Below are 24,654 nucleotides of genomic sequence, written 5' to 3'. Positions count from 1 at the left end.
TGGTCTTAAGCTTTTGCCTAGATACGGTTCATCAGAAGCTGTGTTTAGTCTTGGGAAAGGAACGCCTTAACGGAACTAAATAATTCAATAAATTTCCAGTCAGAAAGTTACGTATCCTCGTGGGAAAATATCATGAAATAGAGACAAGCACAGAGAAAAAGGGGCTAGAGCATACCCTTCTGCTCAGCCAGATGGGCAACAAAAATACACCATAAGGTCTACTGTAACAGTGAGAGCGTCTACAAAGCAATGACCTGGAGCTACATGAGCATCTGCTTAATCAACAAAACGAGCGCATCCCAGAAAAATGTAGAAAATATATTCATACTTAGAAAATACAGGTAATTTTCAGGGTGACTACACAAGAACATATGTGGGTGAAAAGCAGAAATGGCACGAGGTGTGGTTTCTTGAAATCACGACCTGCTTTGCCAGACCAGGTGGCTGACAATGCAACAAGACAAACTTGGCAGTTTCCAAGATTGCGCAGATGTATTTCTTTATTTTCGAGATGCCTATAATTGCAGTTTCCTTCATGTTAAATGATTTAGCAATAAAGCTGTGGTTTCTGCATTGCTTCATAAAATAGCCCCTGGGCTTCATTTGTCTTCATGCCAGGATGAATCCAATGCAGCAATTACTGTACTGAGTAATGAAATAAAAATTCAGGAAATATCGATTAGCCAATTGATATTCAGGTTTATTCTCTGTACAGGCAGTAAAATAACTTTATTCTCTGCTACTGACTTTTGGTTCTATATGGTTGAATCGGAAGGGGCAAAGCCACACTATTTTCTGAGAAATGTGCGACTCCTGTAAAGCTTGCTCTTAACAACTGAGTGTTTTAACCAGAAGAGTTTTAGTAAGTTGTGACTGACCACTAACACCTACAATGGAAGAAGGCTCAGAAGAGATGGGCGAGGGTGAGGTGCCCAGGAAGCTCCGGAATCATGTAGGATGTGACTCATTAATCACCGCTGTTGCACAGAGAACAGACTTTATCTCAGCACATAGGGCACCAGAGGATGACCTTTATGTTAGATAAGCAGATGCATCTGTTGAGTGGCTCAGCTAGTGTAAACATTTCTTCCTGAGTTGATCAGAAGAATGCGAGTGTCTCCCTGAGATTAGGCAGACCAGCATGAGGGAAGCGTATACATGGCTCAGTCAAAGATAGGGTATAAAACCTGAACAACTAACAAAGAAATTTCAAAGAGAGCAATGGGCTTGAGCTGGCTTCAACCCACATATTCCTTCCCAGCGACTGGGAACACTAAGCATCACGACTCTGAGCATATTATAGAGACCGGTAAAGGCAATCACATTGGTATTGTGATTGAACCTTTTAAGTGTACACTTGAATTGTGATTTCAGTATGTTGATGATCACTCTGCTAAATCAAAAATCCCATGTAACATCAAATATTTTTGAAATAAACTTTTATATTAAACATTGCACTCTCCCTATGTGTGGAATGTCTAAAAGAACCTGGTCAGAGAGTACTGGACTCTGACATAAGTCTAATAATTACAGCAGTATTTCCCTAAGCCTACATGTTGGGAGGAGAAGTCCTGTCCTTTAGGAGGATCCTACAACATTGCCTATAAACTAGTCGAAAGGATGATGCAGAAAGGTATCACCATAAGTGAAAAGTTTAAAAATTTCTCACCGACATCTTCTATTTTGTCTTGGGTCCATCTTTTCCAGAAGTCCTCTGAACTGTGGGACAGTCCCCATATTTGTAATAGGTTCACAGAAAATATACTACTCCACATACCTATAAAGGGAATTAGGGAGCACAAGAACACATTTTAACTGGAAATTATCCTTTTTTTCCTTCTCTTTCAATCTCTTGGATTAATTTTTGAATTGGCACAGTTCATGTATTTCTAAATTTTTAGGTTGTTAAATTCCTCTTGATTTTCTATGGCATTGGCTCTGACTGAAGAGTTAAATTCACACTGAAGTCAGTACTGTACCTAATCTACTGCACAGCTCTGCTGCACTGTAAAGAGAGAAAAGAATGGGAGAGAAGTAAAGGTGCAAAAGACTTTCTTGAGAAGCAAAATAAGAACTCCTCACAGTAACGCAGATATCACAAAATCATCCTTTCCTTCTTTGTCTCCCTTACTTAAGATTCTTTTTCTCCTCACATGCTTCAGGTCAGCTTTCATGAGCCCTTTTACAGAGGGATGCACCGGCTGTTGGCCGTTGGAATCACAAGTGAAAACCTTGCACTTATAACAGTTAAAGACCCACAGACTCAGCCAGCTCCTTCTCCACTGCACACTCTTTTCTCCGTCCAGGGTTGCCCCCCTCCTACTTCCCACAGGGACACTGGTGGCTTCGTTGACAAAATACGACTCCTGCAATGCTACCATGTCATCTTTTGTTGTAAATTTAAATATGGGTTCTAATTAGTTTGTTGCAGTCAGACTTCCTAATTTTCAGAAGTAATCAAATACCATATACACAGTATTTAGAAAATGAATTTCCATGTAGTGGACCAGGAAGAAAAGGGCCAACCAGAAAGGCAGTATTTTAAAGGTGTTTCCTGGGATTACTGACTATTTAATATCACAGCATGTTTGCTGAAACCCAGGAGTTCTGAAGGAGCACAAGTACAAGAGGAGAAGACTGAAACTGGACTTGCACGGTTCTGTATTCATCTGTCGGGTTTGTCTGTGATTCTAACTACTCCAGCCTAACTCCTCAGTAAAGGAATATTATTACCTTTACACACAGCCCTAAGCCCACAGTCCCATCAACACAAGTCAGGAACTAATCAAAGGGATTCAGGGTAGAGACCCTTCAGTTCTGATCATTTGAGAACTGACTTGTTAACAGCCTGTCTGATGGATGCTACCACCCAGCTTTCCCACTGACGTGCTCAGCCGACGCCCTGCATATGACTAGCTCTGATCAACGCATGCCTTTTAGCACAGCTTTATGCATGCTTTGAGTTGCAAAAAACTGAACTCCTACTATTTCCCAAGAAAATAAAACAGATACATAAAATATTCTCTCCTCTCATTTTTAACGCTGGACTGCCTGCATCATTAGTAGATTGGATTCTCTACTTAGGATTAAATACAAACATCTCAGTGGATCCACTGCTGCATGTTTACTGCAGTGTCAAAATTGTCATAAATTGGAGTGCATTCAGAGAAGAATTGGAAGACTAACCAAAGAAATGGGAAACATTCCTTATAACGAAAGAGTTAAGGAGCTTAATCTATTCTATTTATAAGACAGAATGTTAGGAAGTGGCTTTATCACAGTTTATGGATACCAAGACCAGTGATAAGAAACTGAAAAAAGATGAGGGATCTTTTACTATAGTCTTTTGGACATATTAGCACACACCCCCATCTCCTGGCAGGTGATACCACACCAGTGGTCAGTGTATTAGACCAGAAAAGTCCACTCTCTAGTTCACAGCTTTGTACCATACCAAACTGCCCCTCTTCCAGGACATTGCAATACATCACCTTGAAGGTAGCAGATCCGGGATTCTGGGAGTTTTTTTAGCATGCGCCCCATGAAGAACTCGCTTCCAAAATTCTCTGTGCGAATAAAGGCTCCATACTTCAGTAATCCCACTTCGTACGGGGTGAACTCCACCCATTCTGCAACACAGCCACAAAGCAACACTTAGAATACTCTCAGTTTTTCAGCTGAGGGAGAAAAGGGTGGCTGCTAGAGCATAAACCAGTCTGAAGTGGAACAGGACTTCTGTTTCCTACTCTGTCTTCACAAAATGTTATTTATCAACTACCACCTACAGGGTCAGGCATTTAAAGATGGTTGCATGCAACTGCGCTCAGACATTATGGCAATGGAGTTTCCTCAAATACAAGGAAGCAGGAGCAGTTACGCTGCAAACCTGCTGTGTCTGTTGGCAAAATGTGCATGGTGGTGGTGCTACCAGTGGCACCAGATGCACACTGAGAGCATGGGAAGACTCAAGCCTTCACACACCTCATGTGAATGCACCAACACAGGATTCTCCAGGCATGCACTAGGTTACACTCTGCCATTACATACACTACATCTATACTTCCATTGTTATGGATACAGTTAACAGAATAGAATGCATTTAATTTTCTTGCCTTGAATAATTTAGGTATGTACAAACAGAGGTACTCAGCTTTTCAAAAAATGAGTTTGATATAAGTGGCCAATTATACTCTTCATGTGTGGTGCTAAGGAAGACAGAACTTCGCCTTGACTTTCTAGGATGTCATTCCAAGTGAAGTACAGTTGTCTGATATAACTGCAGTGTGAGGGAAGTCTGTAACAGAAAGGTCACGGACCATAATTTCCTTTTCAGTCAGAAGTAGTTCATTCTTTCACCTCAGCCATAAAAATCTGATTTGAATTTCTTCACCTCCTCTTCTCTTCCTCCAGCTTCTTCTTCTCATGGAAAAAATAACCAAAACAATGAGCAAAACAAAAGATTCACTTGGGACTGCATTGGATGTTTTCCCAAGCTTTATCATAACTATGCTGTCCTTCTTCCTTCTTCCTCTTTAAAATGTAACGGAATTGACAAAAAGCAACATTTAATTCTTGGAAAATTCCAATACTTTCTTATTCTAGTTGGACCAGATAATATTTCAAAAATGGCCTTTCTGGCAGGATTTCAATTCCATATACTCAGAAAGGTGATGATCACAGTAAGTTCTTGTGTTAAAATCATATGGTCTGAGGCAATGACTATTTCTCCATAAAGCAGCTAACACACCAGGGCTGTTTTCTCCAAGTTCTACCAAGCAGTGAAGAGCAAATCACAAAAAAAACCCAGGAATTCCACTGGCAAAATTTAGCTCCACAGGATCTGAAACATCATCATTACCTTTGAAATCGTGAGTGGTATAGTTGTCCCGGACGCAGATTGACACATATATGGGCAATGGGTTCTGACCCTCGCACAGTGCTTCTCGCTGCTCCGAAAGTTTGTGAGGATCTTTCTGGTTTTGAAGAAAAATAGTTATGGGAGAACACATGAAAACAAGGCATGGTGAATCTGACTAAGCTCCACCTGCGGGATGACAGGTTGCTGTCCCCAGGGATCTAGCCTGACTTCGTACACTCGTTCCCAAAAGGAGGAGAGGGAAATCTACTTCTGCATAAACTTCTAGACATACCCAAAAGTACTGCCCGGTAGGGCCAGAGGCTCCTTGGGATGAAGAGAGTAGCAAGCAGTGCTTTTTCGCCTCAGCCTAAAGGAAACCCTTGAGTATGTCATCATGGAGTTTCCCTTCTCAGCGCACGAAAATGATCAGTCTAACCTTGAACGAGCCACTGGAACCTGAAAGCAAAGTACTTGCGACCCACCTAATGTCTTTTATAGAAAAGCTTATTCTCATTGAAGGGGTTTGTAAGAAATACATCAAAATCTCACGAACTGCCTGACAAATTTGATAGCCCCTGATAGTTCCTGAGGATCTGGGAGAGGTTAATGGTTACATAACAGTAGTAAGTATTGCTCAAAGGGAAAGATGCTTGACTAGATTGGGAGGGAGACCTCACAGAGCTGAGGAAAAAAGAGAGACATCTGTTCAGCTTATACCTTTGCTTAATATGTAATATTCCCCTGTGTACTCTATCAGGAGCTCTGAATATCAGGGAATAAATTACATATATTTATTTATGTTTACATATAAACATAAGTAAACTTATATATAATATAATACATACTTATATAAAAAATAAATAAATAATTTCAATAAATAATTTTGTCCCCCCTGGAGCACATACCTGTTCTATCCTCACCCACCCTTTTATTCCCACTTCCTGAATGCCAAATCAGCCATTTTTGAACTGCAATCTAACTGGAGAGAAGAGGGAGTGGACCTCTGTACTGAAGGGATAGAAACCACTTCAAATAATATGAACACAAATTTCTTATTGCTTGTAAAAATTAATACTTCTTAAACCAGCTACTGTCTAAGCAGCCCTTGTCAGCAAAAGCAGAATATGAACTTGCCTCCAGTGTACCTGCACCTGATATCACATGTCAGTGGGTGCAGATCAGCAAGCACTCCAGCTGTTTCTTACTAATGCCTGCTTCAGATAGTTTTCACACTGCTGAGATTATTCTGCTTTGCATCTTGAACTCTTTCTGCGTGTGTAATCTGCATTTCAGGCAGACTGCCTGAGACAGCCTCCAATTTCTATTTAAGCACCAGCAAGAGTCTAATTACACTTTCCAAATGGCTGCATAAACAATGTAATTTATTAACATGGGATGTATTTCTCCGTAAGCAGTCTACTGAAGAAAACAAAAAAGTCCAAGAGTTTACTGATATGGAAAACTATGATGGGGTTAATTTCCTCTCTGCTCATTAAAAAAAAAAAATAAAGCAATTCTCTAAGAAAATTAATATACATCATACCCCATCATTTAGTAGGTATTCAATCATGAGTCCCCAAAGATCTATAAATGATGTCCTGTATCCCTCTTTTTTCCGCTGACATAGCTGCTTGTTATAGTACTTCATGCGATCCGTAGAGAAACAGCCCATCTTGCATTTGGTTGCTTGTCTCTGCGCTTCACCAATGTGCCAGTCTAGGTCCTTCTGTGACCAGTAGGCATCTCTGTATAAGCTGGCCATTGTCCTGAAGAAGATAATACAGACAACAGAAATAAAAAGGAGCAGAAGAAGACTAAATTTTCTGCCTTTGGGGTCAGAGTTATACAGTTGGGTTTTGGTTACTGTTCATGCTTGTTTTATTTTTGCTGTTCTATTATTGAGACTGAACACTCCAGATTTTCTATGACTGTTTTAAAGATGATCCTGAAGATTACAGTATATATATTTTTTATGTGTTGTTGACTTTTTTTATATAGACCCAGCAGTACCTTAAGGGTGAACATTGGTGCATTTAGGAAGCAAAAATAAGGCCCAATTTATAATACATTTTCTTTGCTTGTTTTCTAGAACATAAATCAGTTCAGACCAGCTGCTGTCTCTTGGCTCTATATCACTCAGTGGCAATCTTACGGTATCACTATGCTGTATTTTAATGTCATCCTCCATGTTACCCTCTACCTGGGACCATCAGATATTAGACAGTTGTAGGTCCTGTGAACAGGGGATAACACTGTCCAAGGAAATTGAGCCCGTTTCCAAGCTGACAGATTGCAGGGGAAAGTGTGCCCTGTCCTACAGCTTTCTCCACATGACCAGTTAAAAAGCAGCGCCTGTTTCAGAAGTTATTGGGAACGATGGACGTCCGTGGAGATGGGATCAGACATGATGCTACGGGCAGAATTATATCCCTAGTAACAGCTTCCTCAGAATCCATTTTGAGAAGTATAATTGTCATAGACATATTTAACTGCTGTGAATGCAGAGTTGAAAAGGGCAGTAAAGAACCACTAATCAAAAATCAGAGCTTCGGATAAAGATGATACTTAATGGCCTGCAACTGAGAAGTAGTTTGTTTCTGTGATGTTTGAAGAAAACCTCCCACTCTTGTTTGCTTTCAGAATGATTCCACCTATTTTTGTCCATGACAGTTTTTCAAGCTCACTTTCAAATGTAGAGAATCTGTTTTAAAATGTGAAGAGATTGCACTATAATTCTTCGAGTAGCTACTGACACCTGTAACAGACTCATTCTTGGTGGCCACTAGTGCCCCTGTGACTACAGCTCCTTGTAACAGCTTCACCCCTTAACAGAGCCAGTAAAACCTTCTGTGCAAGCTGTGCTTACCACGTGGTGCCAGATAGCCCACTGATGTATGTTATACAGTCCAAGAGATTTAATTTCTTGAGCCCCAGTAAATTGCCATAGAGTCCTGTCATGGATTTCAGTCCTCCTCCTGTTGTGATGATAGCCACCACAGGGACCTGTTGGACATATGAAGACAGGACGCTTAGATGGGCAACGTTCAACATGGTGCCCCAGACTCCCGCTGGGTCTAGCCACTGCTCCCAGCCCAGCTCCTAAGCTCGGAGCTCAGGTCCCTTTTCAGAAGGGAAGGCTCAGAAATGGTGCAGTGATTCCTATTACTGCTTTCCTTTTCATAAATATGAGATTAGAGATTAACCCAAATCTGGGTTCTTTCCCATCTCTGCTTAAGGCAAATGAGGGCACAGACAAAGACGATGACAACCTTCTGTGGATGAAACAATTTATTTTCTCCACATTTCTCATTCCTTTGTCACTTCCCTCTATTTTGCACATCTACTACTACATCTGCATGCCAACCCCATGAAAAAATCCACACAATTCACATAAAGTTACTAAATTATCCTCATTAAGGTTATTCTTTTTCAGTATCATGAAGCTACTTTAAGATGCAGGATATTTATTTTCAGGTATCTCAAAACTGGAAGAAAGGGAAGATATTTTAAGAAGCACTCAGAGGACATGCTTTAGGATATGAAACTCTCACAAAATGATTAAATTTGAACAATAGAATAAATATTTGTTATATAATGTACTTAATAGGCACGAAGTATTTAAGAACCAAGCCAATTATAGAATAGGATGGAAGAGATCAACACACCTCAAATCTGCCAGATTTTATTTTGCCAGACATATAAAATGCAACTAGTGTTTCTTGAAATAGTAAAACTTGGCGGCAGTAGCAAATATAGTCAAGATAAATATGCTAGCTGTTGTTTATACAACACATACTCACACTTGGTGCAATTTGCTCAATATTAATCGAGCAGAGATCATGTAGACACTAGAAAAGTCAAGACCCACTCCCCAGAACACATACTTCGTGCTGCTGGAGGTCCCGTTGCAAGTGAAAAACATTTTTCAGAGCATTTGCTACATGTCTCTTCCTTTTCCACAGGAAATCCATCTCCTCTGAACATAAGTCAAAGCCAAACCGCATGTCCAGGTCTTGGTTGCATAAGCAGTTACTAGGATAAACACATGTACATATTTTACATATTAACACACCCTTCTCAATCTTAGGACTCAGATCAAAGATAATCTACAACACTTCCCTTCAAGTAGGTTGATGCAATATGAGAGGGAGAACAGGAGCAAATATTATAACTATTTTTAAAAGTAAGAAAGCATATTTCAACCAGTAAGATTGATCAGTGGCATTACATCCCTTTATTGCTGATTGATCAAGAAATACTATACAGTATTTAAAAATGAAACAAAAATATTAACATGAATACTCTAAAATGAAAATGTCTGTGTTTCTTTGTGCCAGTATTCTAAAACACATGTATTGATTCTCATTTCACTGGCAATTCCAATGTATGTTCTCTCATTCTAAATCTAAAATAAAAACAGAATTTCAAATGTTGGCATTTCTAGTGAGAAGGAAATGTCCGATTTTGAGCAACTCTACTGTGAATGCATCCCCCTCTAGTGGCTGAGCACCGCTGCAGCACTACATCGGCAGAAAAACCCCTCCCATCTCTGAGGTGAGCCTGACCGTGTAACCCTGTCCTGGGATCAGCCTAAGGATGAAATCAGCGACGAGCAGGCCCTGAGGGGATGGGCATTTGTTACTGAATTTAGTGGGGTAGGATTTCACCCCTGCTGTTCTCATGCTTCTATACTTGCACGAGCTGTTTCACACCTTGACTCTAGTAGGTGTCAGGCCAGATTTTACTCAAGAATTATACAACATAAGATTACTCAGAGGAAGATTTCATTTGCATTAGATCCAAAGTTTAGTACGTCATTCCTTAAATAACTCCACTATTATAGCTTATTTCCCTGTGCATTTGTGCTGCTCTGTGCACTAACGTCCCTTCATCCTCTTCCCGCCCCATGCCTACAAGACAGCTCTCAGGGGCAAGAGACCTGATGGCTTGTGTCCAGGCGAGAGCTACCCGTGGACTCCCTGGCTGCCCAGCTAGCCATGGCCAAGCATTGGAAAGGAGAAGGATTTTTTTTCTTTCAGTGACAGAAAGCCTCTTGTAGAGCCTTTTGTCTCTGCTACTGAGGCCATAATGTCAATGAAACTAGTTATGAGACTTCCTCCCCTTGTCAGATTTGGATAAAAGCAGCCAAAGGATTACAGCTGTTTTATTTCTACTGAATACTGTCAGAAAAAAAATACACGCTGATAATTTGTTCATTGTAATTTCTGATCAAGTTCTATGTTTACTCCTCTCCATTATGGTTTTCTAGCCAAAACTTTGTCCTTTTTGTGAATTTCAGAGACTGAAATTGATCAACAATAGCATTCACTGGTCAGAGGGGAAGGGATAATGCTAAAATAAATACATGTTTATCAAGAAGTATTAAGATCAAATCCTGATAAATCTAATTACTTATTATATATACTACTACATAAGCATTTTACATTTTATTAAAAGCACATTCTAGTTTTCAGACTCAGAATGTCTGCTTGTTTCTTTTCTATGTGGCTAAGACAACGGCAAAACTGAAAAACAAAGTCTTCAGGAATAGGAGAAGATCCCTTACCAGCTTTCTGCTTTCACATTCAAATCAAATCTTTTCTCCTGGAAAACAAAAATATAAACTGCAAATTTCTTATTTTGGTTTTAAAGTTTATTTTCTCCCTTTCTGTCTGAGAGACAGAGTTTTATTTAGTCCACAGCTAGATCTGGAAATGACTGAGCCAAGTGTCTGAGATTTCTGTGTACATTTTCAGAACCATTTACTAAACCCTAGTGGAACATCCCTACTCACAAATTCCACTTGCTTCCAGGCTACAGAAACCGTAAATAATCTTGGCACGGAAAGTACCTGAGACTCAAGCAGCAGGCCACATTTCCTGTGTTATTCTAGAGTCTTTCTGCAGCATCCTGAAATACCATTTTTGTACACTTCCCATGCATTATGCCCCATGGGATGCACAGCAGATCACTGACATCCAAACCAAAATCTCGCAGTGATGAGACTGCGCGTTTGCATTTGCTACTGCCAAGATTTCATTCAGCATTAAAATTAAGTCTTTCCTTAGCCAAATGGGTGAGCGAACGGACAGCACTGGCTGTAACTGTGACCTGATGGGGATATATGGCTACAAGTACAAAAGTCTAGAGAGACAGAGATAGGTGGACAACACAGCTGAGTCCAAAATCACTCTGTGCACCGAAAAACAGCCCTTCCCCTTACTCTGTGAACCCAAGGGGCGGCAAAGGTAATTAAATTGGGGGCGGCAAAGGGTGGCTGCATAGCTGAGCTGGGGGAGCTGCAAAAATGAGTGAAAGGAGGGAGGGAAACGGCTTCAGGCTTTCCCAGATGCCCCTCAAAATCTTGACTTTTTAAAGGAAAGCTGAGGACATGGCATGGGTATTCTCTTAATAACAGCAGCCACGTGGTCTCTAAGAGCCCCCAGCACAAGGGGAAGACCTCCCTTGCCCAGGGCACAGGTTGGGGGCTCAGAGGAGCCCGGCCACGGGCTGTGCGAACACACAGGCAGAAAGACTGCTCCTGCCCAAGGAGTGGCCAGGGGAGGTATGCAGGAGAGGCCGGGGCGAAGGCGGCAGTGCGGGCAGTAGGTTTCTGAGCAGGTTTTTTCCTTTTTTTTTTTTTTGTATTCCCTAAGTTGGTTTATAGGAACAAGCCTTTTTTTATGCACAGACAAGACGTTTCAGTCTGAGTGGGCCAGCAAAAAGGATTAAGGGAAAAATCAGTGGAACTGCTGAGAGTTGAGATACTGTATAAATAAAGATCTTTTCCTCTTTGACAATTAATGATAACGACTGATACAAGATCACAATAACCACTGAGTAAGTAGATTAGACTGAATTTAGACCTAGCCAGCACTAGAACAGCTGACAAAACAAGGTGCATCCTGATGATGCATTTACATATTGCAACCTTCATAGTGTTAATTCATCAATTAAAAATTGCTCTGTTCTGAGGGGATGTTTTTATGGCCCTGTAATCTGATGTTCCCTCACTTCTTCACAACATAATATCTAAAATTTTGATAAGGTTCTCCCTAATAACCTGGAAACCTGTAGGTGTTTCTTAGCAGAAATACATTTTTAACATTAAGAATCCTTTTCTTTTATTAATTGTATTCAAAATTATACAGAATATATTTTTATTTTAAGCAGTACTCTCTGTACATTCTTCAGCATTCATATGCTATGTCTAATATTTTTAGTAAGGTTTTTTTCATACACAGTCCTTTGAAGCATAAGGTTTATTTGGGGCAGATTTTTTGAAATTTTCCTAGCTTGTGTCCAAGAGGCAACTTTCTATTTGGACCCCAAGTAATGGAGGGATCAGTAAATTTTTGGATAAACAGAGAGGCATGTAATGAAGGAACTATCTCATTCTCTGACATCCTTGCTGGTCTCTGTATCCTCTGTTGGCACCTATAGGAGACTAATGAAGGGACAACATAACAGGCTTCTATGGAGAAAACAGCCAGAGAAATAGAGCTTCTTATCATTCAAAATCTGAGAAAATTTCAGAATATTTCTGCCCCTCTAAGAACCCATCTATAGGGACTCCTGCTGGACAATATTATGGAGGTTTACAGAAGGAATGATTTTTTACACAAGTGACCTTTTATTCCTGAAGGCTAGAAGTAATACTCACCTTTGCAATTGTCATTTTTTTTCCCATGGGCAGTGAATTCAGCATCACCACTGGGGAGCCTGTCTCTGTACTGAACTTACAGGTCCTCTGGAAAAAAACATGCTCTTTTTTTACAAAAAAAGTAAAGGGTTTACCCTCTCCCCCCCACACACACTTTCTAGAGAGTGACTCGTGTTGAGTTCATTATTAAGGCCAGTTCTAACATACGGGGTGGTAGCGCCTCTTCTTCGGCAACATGACATCCAGCGTTGGCTCCGCATACTTGATATAATGGAATCTGGTAGGACCTGGAGGGCTGGCAACTCCATCAGGTCCTAGTGTAATGTCCCTGGTCCCTTCAAAGGAACATTTCACTGTAAGGGAAAGCTCTTTCCCTAAAAAAGCAAAACAAAGAACATGAGAAACATTAGTTTAATTTAACCAGAAAATTGTCCTGGCTTCATTAAAAGCTGGATCCTGACAGCGGAGCTGTAGATTTTGGACCACAGCTTTATCTAATCTAAAGCACTCTGAAGGGAGTGCCAGCAGTGAAAGAAGAGGAGCAAAACTGAAACTATTTTAATAGAAAGAGGACTCTATGTTCTTGCTGTTGTATACCACTGAGATTTCAACTTTAATGTCATTCTAATGGACTTTATTGACATATAACAAAAAGGAGTATAAGATGTAGTCATTACAATCTATAATGAACCTAATGCATTTGTGTGGTGCTAATTGCACTGAATACTGTAGATACTATTTATTTTACTTATTCATTATAAGAAAGGAGCACGTGGTTATTGGTAAACAGTTAACAAAGCAATAACTTTACTTGATTTTTGCTGCTGCTTCTCAGTCACTTCAACTTCCAAACAGCAAAGTTCACGACACTGTAACAGATGGAGAATAAGAATATGTGAGAAAAGGTATCACATTCTGACCTGGTTAGAGAGAGCTCTGAATCCTGCGTGCTCAGCTTTTGGACATGTCCAGGTGCCTGAAGTACCTAATTCCCTGGCATTTCTGGGCTTTTGCTTAGTATCCACTGACTAAAGATAGGGAAAAGCTCTGGAGGGAGTTGTAGAGCATCCTCCAGTGAAAATGACACACAATTCTCCCAATATGAGAAAGATACCATGAAAGAAAAATCAGGAGAATTTTCAGGATAATAGCACAGATGAAAAGGGTTAAACCAAGAAAAACATAAATGAAAGATGTCTGTCAAGAGATCAAGAGCCAGTAGTATAAAAAACTTCCTGAAGAAGCATTGCTATTAATTTTTTTTTATGGCACTCAGTCCTCTTTCAGAGAATGAAACTGTGATGGGTCAGTATTTAGTGCAATGCTTACCCCAGGGGAGGAAAGGGCTGGGTGCGTTATCAGCAAGTGGTTTCACAGTCTTTCTACCACTGTGTTTTGATAAATAGGAGCACATTTTTAAAGGAGTACTGGTACCAGAAAGAGGCAGAGGGAGGAATTTGAAATACTGGACATATGGGAAACAATGGAATACCACCAATGAGCAGCGAAATAAAATATCCCATTCTCAAACTATCTCAACAGGAAGGGGAAAGAAGGAGAACGAACTGGCAGTGGATGTATAATGACTTACAGCTTCTGTAGCCCCTCTTATCTTAAGAAAACACTTATAGAAAATTTCTTAGGAAAAGACACATTACCACTAGGACTCCATTGGTAGCAATGGCTTCATGAGGACCAGAACTGAGAAACAAAATGAAAAACACAGGTTTTCAGATCGATCAAATGTCCAATCATGTTTTTCCTAGGTGTTTCTCTTTCTCCCCATTTAGAAGAATGACAGCCACAGGGATTCCAGCAGCTACGCAACAAGCTCCTTCTCACCTTTGCTTGAACTGAGCACTGCTCTAAAGGGACTTATCCCTATACCAAAGCTGAGTGATGTGTATCATGGCTAGTTTTTTGCAGTGCAATCCCATGATTGTCTATCATGGAACCTGCATTTAGGCAGTCAAATTCTTCCCCACAGAAAATACATATCAACAACATGCTAATATGTCAGCACACCCCTGCTGGGAAGTCCAGCTTTATGTATTTGCTGATAATGTAGATACAGCCAAAGGGGCAGAGGGTAGGGGGATGAATTACATGGAAAAAAAAGCTTTCCAGATCTTTCAGGTGAAATCAGGAGATGGTGTGGAGCCATGCTGGGCTGGGACTCAAGAGATTTGAATTCTGTTCTTGGCTCCCCACTGGCTTGCTGGCCAACCTTAGGTCAGTCATTTTATTTTGGTTGTGCCTTAGTTACCTCATGGCAACATAGGGACAAAAAAGATGACTCGTATGGACAGCAGGTTGACCATGCTGAAGAAAAATCCCTATACTAGAGCTTCGAACACATTGTCATCATGTTGGGCATGAAGAAAACAGAATTTCTAGGACCAAAACAGTGCTGCAAGGGACAATCAAAGGAGTCAGAGCTACACTGAAAACTAACTAGGCCAGCCAGCATCAGGAGTCTTTCCAGTGCATAAACTGGAACCTACATGAAAAGACTGATACACATACACACTCAGAAAGCCTTTTGAAATGCCCCTGAGTAGGCATAGTCTGATGTTGTAGAAAGATCAGATGATGCTGGGAGATGCTTCTTTGAAAGCAATTAAATGACTGAACTAATTGAAGGGAGGAATCAGCTGTGTATCTAACTCCAGCAAAACCTTAGTAATACTCTATAAGAAGTCTGGCATGCTTTTTACAGAAATCACATGGAGCATGGCTTCTAATGCTGTTTTTGTGTTTTAGCATTTAATAATTTTTACATCACTTACATGCTCTCCAGTTTGAATTCAACCTCTAGCATCTCTGTGGCCTGAGAATGAGAAGAAGAAATTAAACAAAGCGGCTGTGTAATGCTTTCTCCCTTGTTTAAACTAGGTTTGCAATATTAAAGTAATTGGTTGCAATATAACAGCCTGTGATAAACTTTTCAGACTGAGTGGTCTGAAGCACTATTTCAGACTAGATAATCTAATGATTCCTTCCTTACCTCCTTCCTTCTACAACATATCTTCAAAATAATCTGAACTTTTATCTCTTAGCATGAAGTTGCTCCAGAAAGACAATTTGCAACTTGCTTCACCTTCTGAATTCTACCTTTTTTCTTATTCCTGTTCTTGGCACTGTTCTGCCATGAGTTAATGTGCTTGCTATTAGCTTGGAGGTTAAAGGTCCTTTCCACCCACCACTTCAACATAGTAAACAGAGACTGCTATTACTGAGTGATTCAGAGTTACAGCTATGTAACACCCTGTAAAGAGGTGTCCGTATGTATGAGTTAGTTTTAAGTGACCTAATTTGGGTACCAGAAGTGATCTGCCCATAGTAACAAGAAATTCTGCGCAAGACATTTTGTGGATCACATCCATAGAGCTCAAAGATTCCCCCACAGACTATCAAGACTTTTATTCCCATTTTATAGATGGGAAACTGGGAAGCAGTTCAGCATTCAGACCTTCAAAACAGCACTAACTCTGATACATGAATCAGCTAGTTTTAGCACTAGCTGAGATATCATTACAGTGCACTGCAAAGGACAGTTCTAGGATACACACAGGGGCAACTTCAGCTTTTCTGCCCAGCACTCCTTTGGTGTGAATGCAGGTACAATTAAAGGGGCAGAGGGCAGTGTGCATGAATTACATGGAAAAAAATCTTTCCATATCTTTCAGATGCAACAACAGTGCAGCAGCCTCAGTGATGCTGAGAGATAGCTCATAGTCAGATGCCTCCCCTCTGTACCACACCATTTCAGCCATATGTTCTATTTAATCATTTAATATTTTTTTGTGGGGGCCTCAAGCTTTCAAATACAGATTTCTGACTAGGATAGCTACATTTTTCTGTTTATATTTTAAATGGCAATTCAAATACCCATTACTGGTAGAAATAATCCATGGCAGATTCAGAAAGCTTGCCCCAAGATTTTGAAAGCATTGTAATACTCTTCACTGGCTTCTTATCTGTCTTGTTTTAAATCCTTGACTGATCTAAATGATACAGTCACATAGCTGCAGGACCAGTGGCAAACCTGAACAACAATCTCTGAGTTCAGCCCCAAGAAATAAAACAAGGATACTTTGCCAAGAGAATCAACTAATATTGACTTCCAGCCTTCAAGTACATGTAGCCAAAACAAACCGTTTCATGGAAGATGCCACAAAGAAGAGCTTCAATAAGCACAGCCAGAGATATGAAAGTAGGGCAGAGCAATGCAATACACAGTCCAGGAAACAGAAGTACATTATAATTTATAGTTCACGCTTGAAAACTCAGATGAGTGTGCCCTCTACAGCCCAACCTGTGAGATCTCACAGACACCGATCTCACAAATCTCACCTTTGGATCAGGCTTAAAATACAAGAGAACTGTTCTTTCAACTGGAAGTTTAGCAGTATCAAAGAGCACAGAGAGGAGATGGTCATCTCGAGTAGCAAAATCCTCATCATACACAGTTAGCTCCAGCACGTTCTGGGAAGAAAAGGAGAAGGTTTTTAGAGTTTCTGCAGTGTGGATATTACTGGGTCTAGTGATGAAGGAGTTTGGGGGATGTGCATGAGAAGAAAAGTGGAGGAATTAAGTATCATCCCACTTCGGAGAACTGTATTGTAAATCAAACATAGATTCTTCCCCAGTTTGGCTTAATTGCCGTAACATGAGTAATACATTGGCTGTGTCTACATGACAGCTTAATCAGCTCCCCAAATCTGCATCAGCCTTGCACCGATTCATAAAAGCCTCTAGTTTCCTTTAAGTTTCAGTACAGAGCTGTCTCTGGTCCACCAGTAACACTGGACCAGCATCCACAACCAGAGCCCTGACACATCATGCCAGGCTATGTGGACTGAAACCATCTTCAATAAAATCATTTCCTCATCTCATTGTCCTGTGAAAGCCAGCTTATATTGGGGGCACCTGAAAATACAAAGATTATCTGCTTCCTAAACCATCTCATGAGGGATGGGCCAATAAGATATCTAACAGCAAAGAGCAGCTTTTCATTCATTCTGGCTCATAAAGCTGTCCAGGGAGCCCAGACACACCAGGATCGTGCTGCTCTCACACTTCCCAGGATACATGCTGGAGGCACTGTGTGCAGGCACAAAACCACACATGACCTGAGTTCTTGTAGACTGCACTATAGAAAACAATCTAAAATCCACAGAAAGAATAGCAGAACCAGAAATGTATAGATAAAGCCAAAAAGGCTCTCAATTACTTGACCAAAGTGGCAAATTGACAGTGTACAATACCTATGGAGACCTTCTCTTGCTTATCACAGAGAAAGCCCTGGCCACCTGAGAACTGCATGTGTTAACCAAGTAAAAATTATTGTTAGCACTGGAAAGCCACCTGGGTGGACTCAGTTCATAATAGCTATATGATGTAGACTCTGCTTAAAAACTGGAGGCAAGTTCCAAAGCTGTACGACCTGTCCATGAGGCACAGCCACTTTGTTCCCATGACATAGGAGAAGCTTCACTTCTTACTCGAATTAGCATAATGTTTTTGACCACAAGCAGTCATTCAGTGCTCCAGGATGGATGGAAAGCTTAGTCATTTTCTTTGCAGAAGAGGCACAGGGGGGAAATATCAGAAGTGCGTACTACCAGCTGCTGCATGCCCCCCACTGTTCAGGGGTACAAGAGCTGGAGGATGCTGGACTTGCTGGTTACACACCAAACCTTTTTTACATGTTCCTAAGTAGGAGCCGATGCAAGAATGAGTTCCACAGAACTTTCACATGATGCAAAGTTTCCCTTGACATTATACCAGCTGAGATCCTGAAGGGAAGGCTGTGTAAAAGTGGAGTTCTAAAATAAATCTGAATTTCAGGGAAGCTTTTTGCTCTTTCAGATAGTTTCTAACAAACTCCAAAGAATCACTACTGCTTATTTAAGATCTGAGGTTTGCTGTCCTAATTCAAGTCTGGACCCTGTGGCTATATCTCTATGAGCAATTTAAACAGCACCAGTGAACATTTCCAAGCACAGGAACTCAATTATCTCTTCTGCTAAACTATTTGCATAGTACCTTATCATGTGCTATCTCTTAAGCAATTTCTGGGCACAGTTCAGGAGACAGACAGGACCAACCATGCACAGTTCCCAATAGGCAGGATGCATGCAGTAACTGTTCAGGAAGGCAAGAGAGCCTGGTGGTCTAGATGTGTTTTTTCCCACTTCGGCTGGTCTCAGTGCTAAAGTGTGGTTAGTTTAACTTGATTTAATAACATTAATGTGGCCCCAGGAGACAAGCAGGCAGCCTCCTAACAGAAAGTGACCTAAAAATAGGGGCATTTTTTGATGTATTTGAATTATTTGAATTTAAAATTGTAAAAGATAGAAAAATTTGTGTGTGACTGAAAATCTTCAGGCAGCTAAAACAGATAGCTTTGGCTCCTTACCTTGACCTGACTCTGGATTCTGTAGTAGAAGGTTTCATTCCAAACCGGGTTGTTGGAGTTTCTTACAGTTTTGGTGCGGGACTTTTCACATGTAGCAGTAGGCAACCACAATGTCACATAGCAATCAGCCCGGCTCACTGAATAGGAAAAGAGACAGAACAATTGTTAATGTGACAAAGTAACTGTGCCACATGATGCTTTCTTCTACTTTCCCACCACTCTTTTGTCTTAGTTTTCTTCCCCATACTTTCTTCCTGACTGAGTTAGTCAAGAGGAAATCTCACTTTCAGCATTCAGAGTTGATCCTTTTCTTTCCTTGAAGAATAAACATCCTACAGGGAAGGAAAAAGACTACTGCAGGCTCTCTTCCTGCTCTGTATTCAAACCCACAGGTCGATACACCAGATATTACCCCAATGGCATTTGTTTCCCCCACACTACAACTGTGCCACACTCAGACTGAGAGCAGGGAGAGGGATACTATTCCATGTGGAGGAAGCTGGATGCAGGCAGATGGCAAGACAGGCTTCTCACAAACTGGTGATTGCTGGAATTGTGATTCCCAAGGACATGTCTGTTACTTCAGACGTTTTGTTTGCATACCCTTTGCATCCTGCTCCCTTCTTACAGCCATGCGCATTTAGCATTAACCTCTTGGAGACATACCTGGGATATTTAGCATTCCAGTGGGCAGAGATGAAGAACCAACAGCATCAAGAGCCTGCATATTAGCAGAGGATGCAGAGACACTGCAGTACACAGATGATGCATATTGCAACAAGGTGCTAGGAGGTTGCTTGAAGCAACTTGAAATTGCTGACTGCTAAAATCCAAAACATTGGCTGCTCATCCTAAATGTCTCCCCAGTAAGTCTAGGTCTAGTCATCCTGGCTAGTCTGGCTACCTTAGACATTTCACCTTGTTTGTACACACAGGTATTTCCCTAAAAGAGGAACAAAGTGTCCCATCTGTGCCCTCTCCTTGCTAAGGAACTGGATGTCTTTATTCCACTTACAGACATAGTTGACTTAAGACTTAGATTTCAGGCTGCCCTCCTTCTGTCCTAAGACATCGTATTTAATTACCTACAACTTGTCAAATTCTAGCATTTGGTCTGAAAGTTTGCAGGAGGCATGTCAGTCTCATGCTGGATATTTTGGGAAAGATTCAACTGAAAGAGTTTATCACTTTCACAGAACAAGACAGAGGAAAAAACATTACATTTTATTGATCATGTTAAAAAATAAATTGTTAGTCACTTCGCTGCCAGGTTCTAGCCCTTCTGCATGTTGCTACTGAGCAGGAGAAACGAGGTAAGTGTAGAGCAATACTTCACCTGATACACTCTCTCATTCTGGCATTCCTATGTTTGGGATCTCCCAAGCCCAGTTGCATCTGGAATATCATTTTTAAAAGCCCTTGCTAGACTTATCCTCCATGAATAATTTCTTCTTGAACAGATGTATTTTAACACCCATACATCCCTGTGAAAATGAGTTCCACAACTGACTTCAATATTCCTCTCATTTGTTTTAAATTTCCTGCTTGATAATTACACTGAGTGCTCCTTTGTCCTTGCATTGTGAAAAACAGTGAAAAATCAGTCCTTATTCACCTTCTCCCTCCTATTTATTTTTGTATAGACAGCTTCCATGTTCTTCACAGTCATTTCTCTTGCACATTTAAAAGCTGCAGCCTGTTTTATCTCTCGGGATATATGAGCTGTTTCATATCTGTGATAATCATTATTGCCTTTCTACAACTTTTCTTGTTACTTCATTACCTGAAGTGTCAGAAGCTTTTGTAGTGAGCCTAGTGAATACATCCCTGGCAGTGAACTGCATTGGTTTGATTCTGTGTATTTGCTTGTGTTTTTTATTTCCATCTTTTTTTTCCCCTTAAAATAAGGGGGGGGGGGGAATTCAATGCAGATAGTAATGCTCTGAATAATTTTGCAAAAATTGCAAAAATAAGTATTCACAAATGTTTGGAGATCTCAGAAATAATGATAATGATTTAAAAGTATTTTAATGTAATTCTGTATGACTACTATATGACCCTAGGTTTATCACTTAGAGAGCAGTGACTACGTCATTGACAAACTACTCTGTTCTACTGATATGATTCGTCATTCTTGTGTATCAAATGTACATTGAGATACAAAGCATATCAAACAATCATTAATTATATGGGTAGATGTAGGTAAACTGGTCAGCTGTGTATTTAATTCGAAGTATTGCTTCAGTTCTGCTTGCACAAGCTCTTTCTACAACCTAGTTATTTGTGATTTTGTCTTACCATCTGACATGTAGACAAGCTGAAAAGAGTCCTTGATGAAATGTTTCCGGTTTATTGCATCATTACACATGTGCCACAACCCTGGACAGGGAGGGAGGTGCAGGTACAGAGAGTGTGACCCTATGGTATGACCTGGGATATGGCTAGTATATCTCTCACTCAGAGGCGTGACATAGAGAAGTCCACTTCCCCCACAGAAACATGCAACAACCATGGGGTAAGGTGGAAAACGGTGTTGCCTGGTAAACCTAGACTTTGGTCTTTCAGGTGACACTATGCTGCTTCCACACCTGGTATTCATGTCTATGCAGAACATTCTCTTTCAATGCTGACATTAATTCATTTCTTGGTTACCAGAGTGAGTAAAATCTGTTGTTCACATGTGAAGGACACTGCACAGTATTGGCTTTGGCAATGGTAACGTATTACATTTTGCTCCTCTCTGGAGAGCTTAGTCCTAGTCATTAGAAGCATGGGTTATGTCCTAAAAGGTTCTTTGAAGTATACTATAACTCACTGTAGTATCTTTGCACCAAGGCTCATACACCTCTCCCTGATAGGTGCTGGCCCTCCAGCAAACTGACCTTCCTTTAAGTTGCAGGCATCACATGGTGGTAATACTGCTCTATGCTACCCTCTTGTACCAATGTGTCCCCTGGCTCTTCTGGTGCAAGAGACTATGATGTAGATTGCTACAGTTCAAAGTGAAAAAGGAAAATCAGGAGAGACTGCAGGGTTACACTATTTCCCTTCCACACTCACCCTAGAGCTAGTTTCTGGATCCTTTTACTGGTGGTCACATAGCTGTACTGAGTCAAAAAAAGTGAACTGTTAACAGCTATATTTTGTTTCAAATGCATCTCATCACAGCACATAGGGATCATCCGTGTTCTTTATTTTAACGAAACGGGGTATTTTCCTTTCCTGCTCATATCACTTTCCTGCTAGATGACTCACACACCTGCACAATTACAAGAATGCTACACAATAATTAAAAGGGACGAGGATTTCAGACCTCCATCAGCATCCTTTTTGACAGTCATTCCAGGGTAATTAATAATAGCATTAGCCTGATGGTAATGATTTTAGAAAGTTCTTTCTTGTTCATTTCCAATACGTTGTCACAACAGTATTTAAATGATTGAAATGTCAAGGGGCTGGCAAGGGGCAAACAGATCTTTTGAATTGGAATGGGTTTCTTGGTCTCATTCTCTTGTTTGCTGAGGGAGTTTGCTCTGTTCTACTCCTCCAGGCTTTTATATGCGCCAGTCACACCACTGTATCCCTTGGGCTAGAGGAAACTCAACAGGAAAGGGCCAGGGCAAGAATGCAATTTACTTATGGGTAAATGGTCATGACTCAGGGTGAAGTATGTAGTCTTTGGGAGCCCACGCTGCTCAAATGTGCCCAGCTACAAGCATTAGCAACACTGAGCAGTATTTTATTAGGAATCCCTCAGGTTCATTTCTGCTCCTAAGAAACTAAACCTCCTAGAGAATTTTGAAAGTACATCTAAATTCCTGAATCGCACCTTCTTTAGGTATTTCAGAAAAAAACAGATTTACTTTTGGGCATAGCGATACAGTCTTTTTCATCTGTACAGGCCAGAAATTTTCCTTCCTCTGTAAGTATTTACCCTCATATTATTCACTCTTAAAACCACCCAGGACATAGCAAGCACTGGAATAACATTCAATTTAACAGCAGCAAGAACTAACCTGGTTTATAACCATTTATTTACTTAAGTCATGGATTATTTAAGCAGTGCTTGCAAGAGGTTGCCATACAATTATAAAAGAAAACCTGTTGCCTGTACCTTGAGATACTACTTGACTTCTTTTGAACAATATGCTTCTCCTTGCTATACACATATTCTCATTTAACTATTTATCCTTGCAGAATTAAGTAGACCCCAACTCTCAAATAATTAGTTATTTGAAAAATAATAATATAATAATATAGTAATCGTTATTTGGATATATCCTAATGATACCATCAACTTTTTTAATGCAGGGTGTTTACAATATTCAGTTATCCCCTAATTACTTTCGGGAAAATGAAACATTTGAAGGAACCACAAATATACTTACAAGCATCCCCTCGTTGGAGATTTGTCATTCGTATGATTCTTACAGTGAGCAAGTAGCAGGGAGATGATTCTATCTGGAGAAGAACGATATGGACTATGAATTAACCTTCAATGGAAAGAAATATCACATGAGCAACCTAATCAAATGCTACAAAACAATAATATAGTCAGTAAAATTGGTAAAAACACAATGGAAGAGTGGCTGTACTAGGTCAGAGAAGAGAGCCCGGTAACCTATGTCATCTGACCACAGAACAAGAGGATTTGAAAGGGATAGAGAAATATAGAGTGATATTTCCCATGAACATTCTCCAAGCCTCCAACAGTTTGCAGCTTAAGGACTTTCTAAGCCAGATGTGGCTTGGATTGTATTTGACATAAACTTGTACTATTCAAGAAGCCTTGTTTTGTTTTTAACATTTTACTGTGTTTTGCTCTGAGAGTCTGGATTGATCTTTATAGCAGAAAAGAAAGGGATAATCCATGTCAACTGATACTGAATGCTACATGCTTGCAAACTCCTATACTCTGAAACTGCTGAGATTACCTCCAGAACACAGTTAATGTAAGTCTCTTAAACAGAGTAAATGCACTGATGACCACTGTGATGGAGTTGTCAAAATACTGGTAGTCTTACTCAAAGTCAGCATCACCTTAATAAGCATCTGTTAGGTCTCATCACATTAAAAAGAGCTCTGCTGAGAATGTCTGTTGTTGCTGACTCTCGGAGGGCAAAGCCTCAGTACTACACCTACAGAAGCATTTTTACCATATGCTTCAAAAGCACAGAAAAGCCCTCTTGCAATTTTTCCTTTTTTTCTTTTACAACTATATGGGGAAAACAAGAACAGTAATCTGAATGGAACTTCAGTTTATCACAAGTATGTGGTAAACCAACAATTGAGAATTATTTACAGATAATTTAGGGACTAAGGAATTAAATATAGGATGCCTTTGGGGGAAAAACAAAACAAAACAACAAAATCCTATAAAATGAAAGTGCCTAATTTCCTTTGACCCCTTTGAATATCTCAGCCATAATCTTCCATAAAACAAGTCTCTCCACATTTTGTGACTGCAGGAACCTCTTCCTATTCATTAACAGAGGATAATGTGATTTCCTTCTTCTAAGGAAGGTGATTTCCTGCTGGCTCATTCCAAAAAGCTGTCTGTAGCCCAGTCATATCTGCAAAAGGCTACTCTAACAAAGCCCATAAATAAATCAGCATTTCCTGTGACTGTGACACACGGCCATTTCCTCTCACTCCTAGAAACATTTCCACCTGCATAAGTAGTTATAGCAGAGCCCTCCAAATCATTCT

The 24,654-nt window shown here is 40.3% G+C and overlaps 1 protein-coding gene across 1 annotated transcript in view; it reads right to left on the bottom strand.

Moving 5' to 3' along the window:
• The window catches only part of LOC112980710 (cytosolic phospholipase A2 epsilon-like), a 40,942-nt gene that overhangs the window by 6,526 nt on the left and 9,762 nt on the right, over positions 1 to 24,654 (bottom strand). Inside the window, exons 3-17 of the mRNA XM_026095781.2 lie at positions 23,334 to 23,406; positions 18,946 to 19,082; positions 16,878 to 17,009; positions 15,311 to 15,351; positions 14,180 to 14,222; positions 13,333 to 13,390; positions 12,729 to 12,895; positions 12,522 to 12,608; positions 10,425 to 10,462; positions 8,743 to 8,890; positions 7,725 to 7,861; positions 6,402 to 6,624; positions 4,859 to 4,973; positions 3,492 to 3,629; positions 1,670 to 1,777 (exon numbers count right to left, since the gene is read on the bottom strand). Of these exons, the coding sequence (XP_025951566.2) occupies positions 1,670 to 1,777; positions 3,492 to 3,629; positions 4,859 to 4,973; positions 6,402 to 6,624; positions 7,725 to 7,861; positions 8,743 to 8,890; positions 10,425 to 10,462; positions 12,522 to 12,608; positions 12,729 to 12,895; positions 13,333 to 13,390; positions 14,180 to 14,222; positions 15,311 to 15,351; positions 16,878 to 17,009; positions 18,946 to 19,082; positions 23,334 to 23,406 (1,645 nt within the window). The remainder of the gene's footprint in view (positions 1 to 1,669; positions 1,778 to 3,491; positions 3,630 to 4,858; positions 4,974 to 6,401; positions 6,625 to 7,724; positions 7,862 to 8,742; positions 8,891 to 10,424; positions 10,463 to 12,521; positions 12,609 to 12,728; positions 12,896 to 13,332; positions 13,391 to 14,179; positions 14,223 to 15,310; positions 15,352 to 16,877; positions 17,010 to 18,945; positions 19,083 to 23,333; positions 23,407 to 24,654) is intronic.

The sequence above is a fragment of the Dromaius novaehollandiae genome, chromosome 5, assembly GCF_036370855.1.
Source record: "Dromaius novaehollandiae isolate bDroNov1 chromosome 5, bDroNov1.hap1, whole genome shotgun sequence".
Taxonomy (NCBI): domain Eukaryota; kingdom Metazoa; phylum Chordata; class Aves; order Casuariiformes; family Dromaiidae; genus Dromaius; species Dromaius novaehollandiae.
This window is presented reverse-complemented; position numbering and strand designations above follow the sequence as displayed.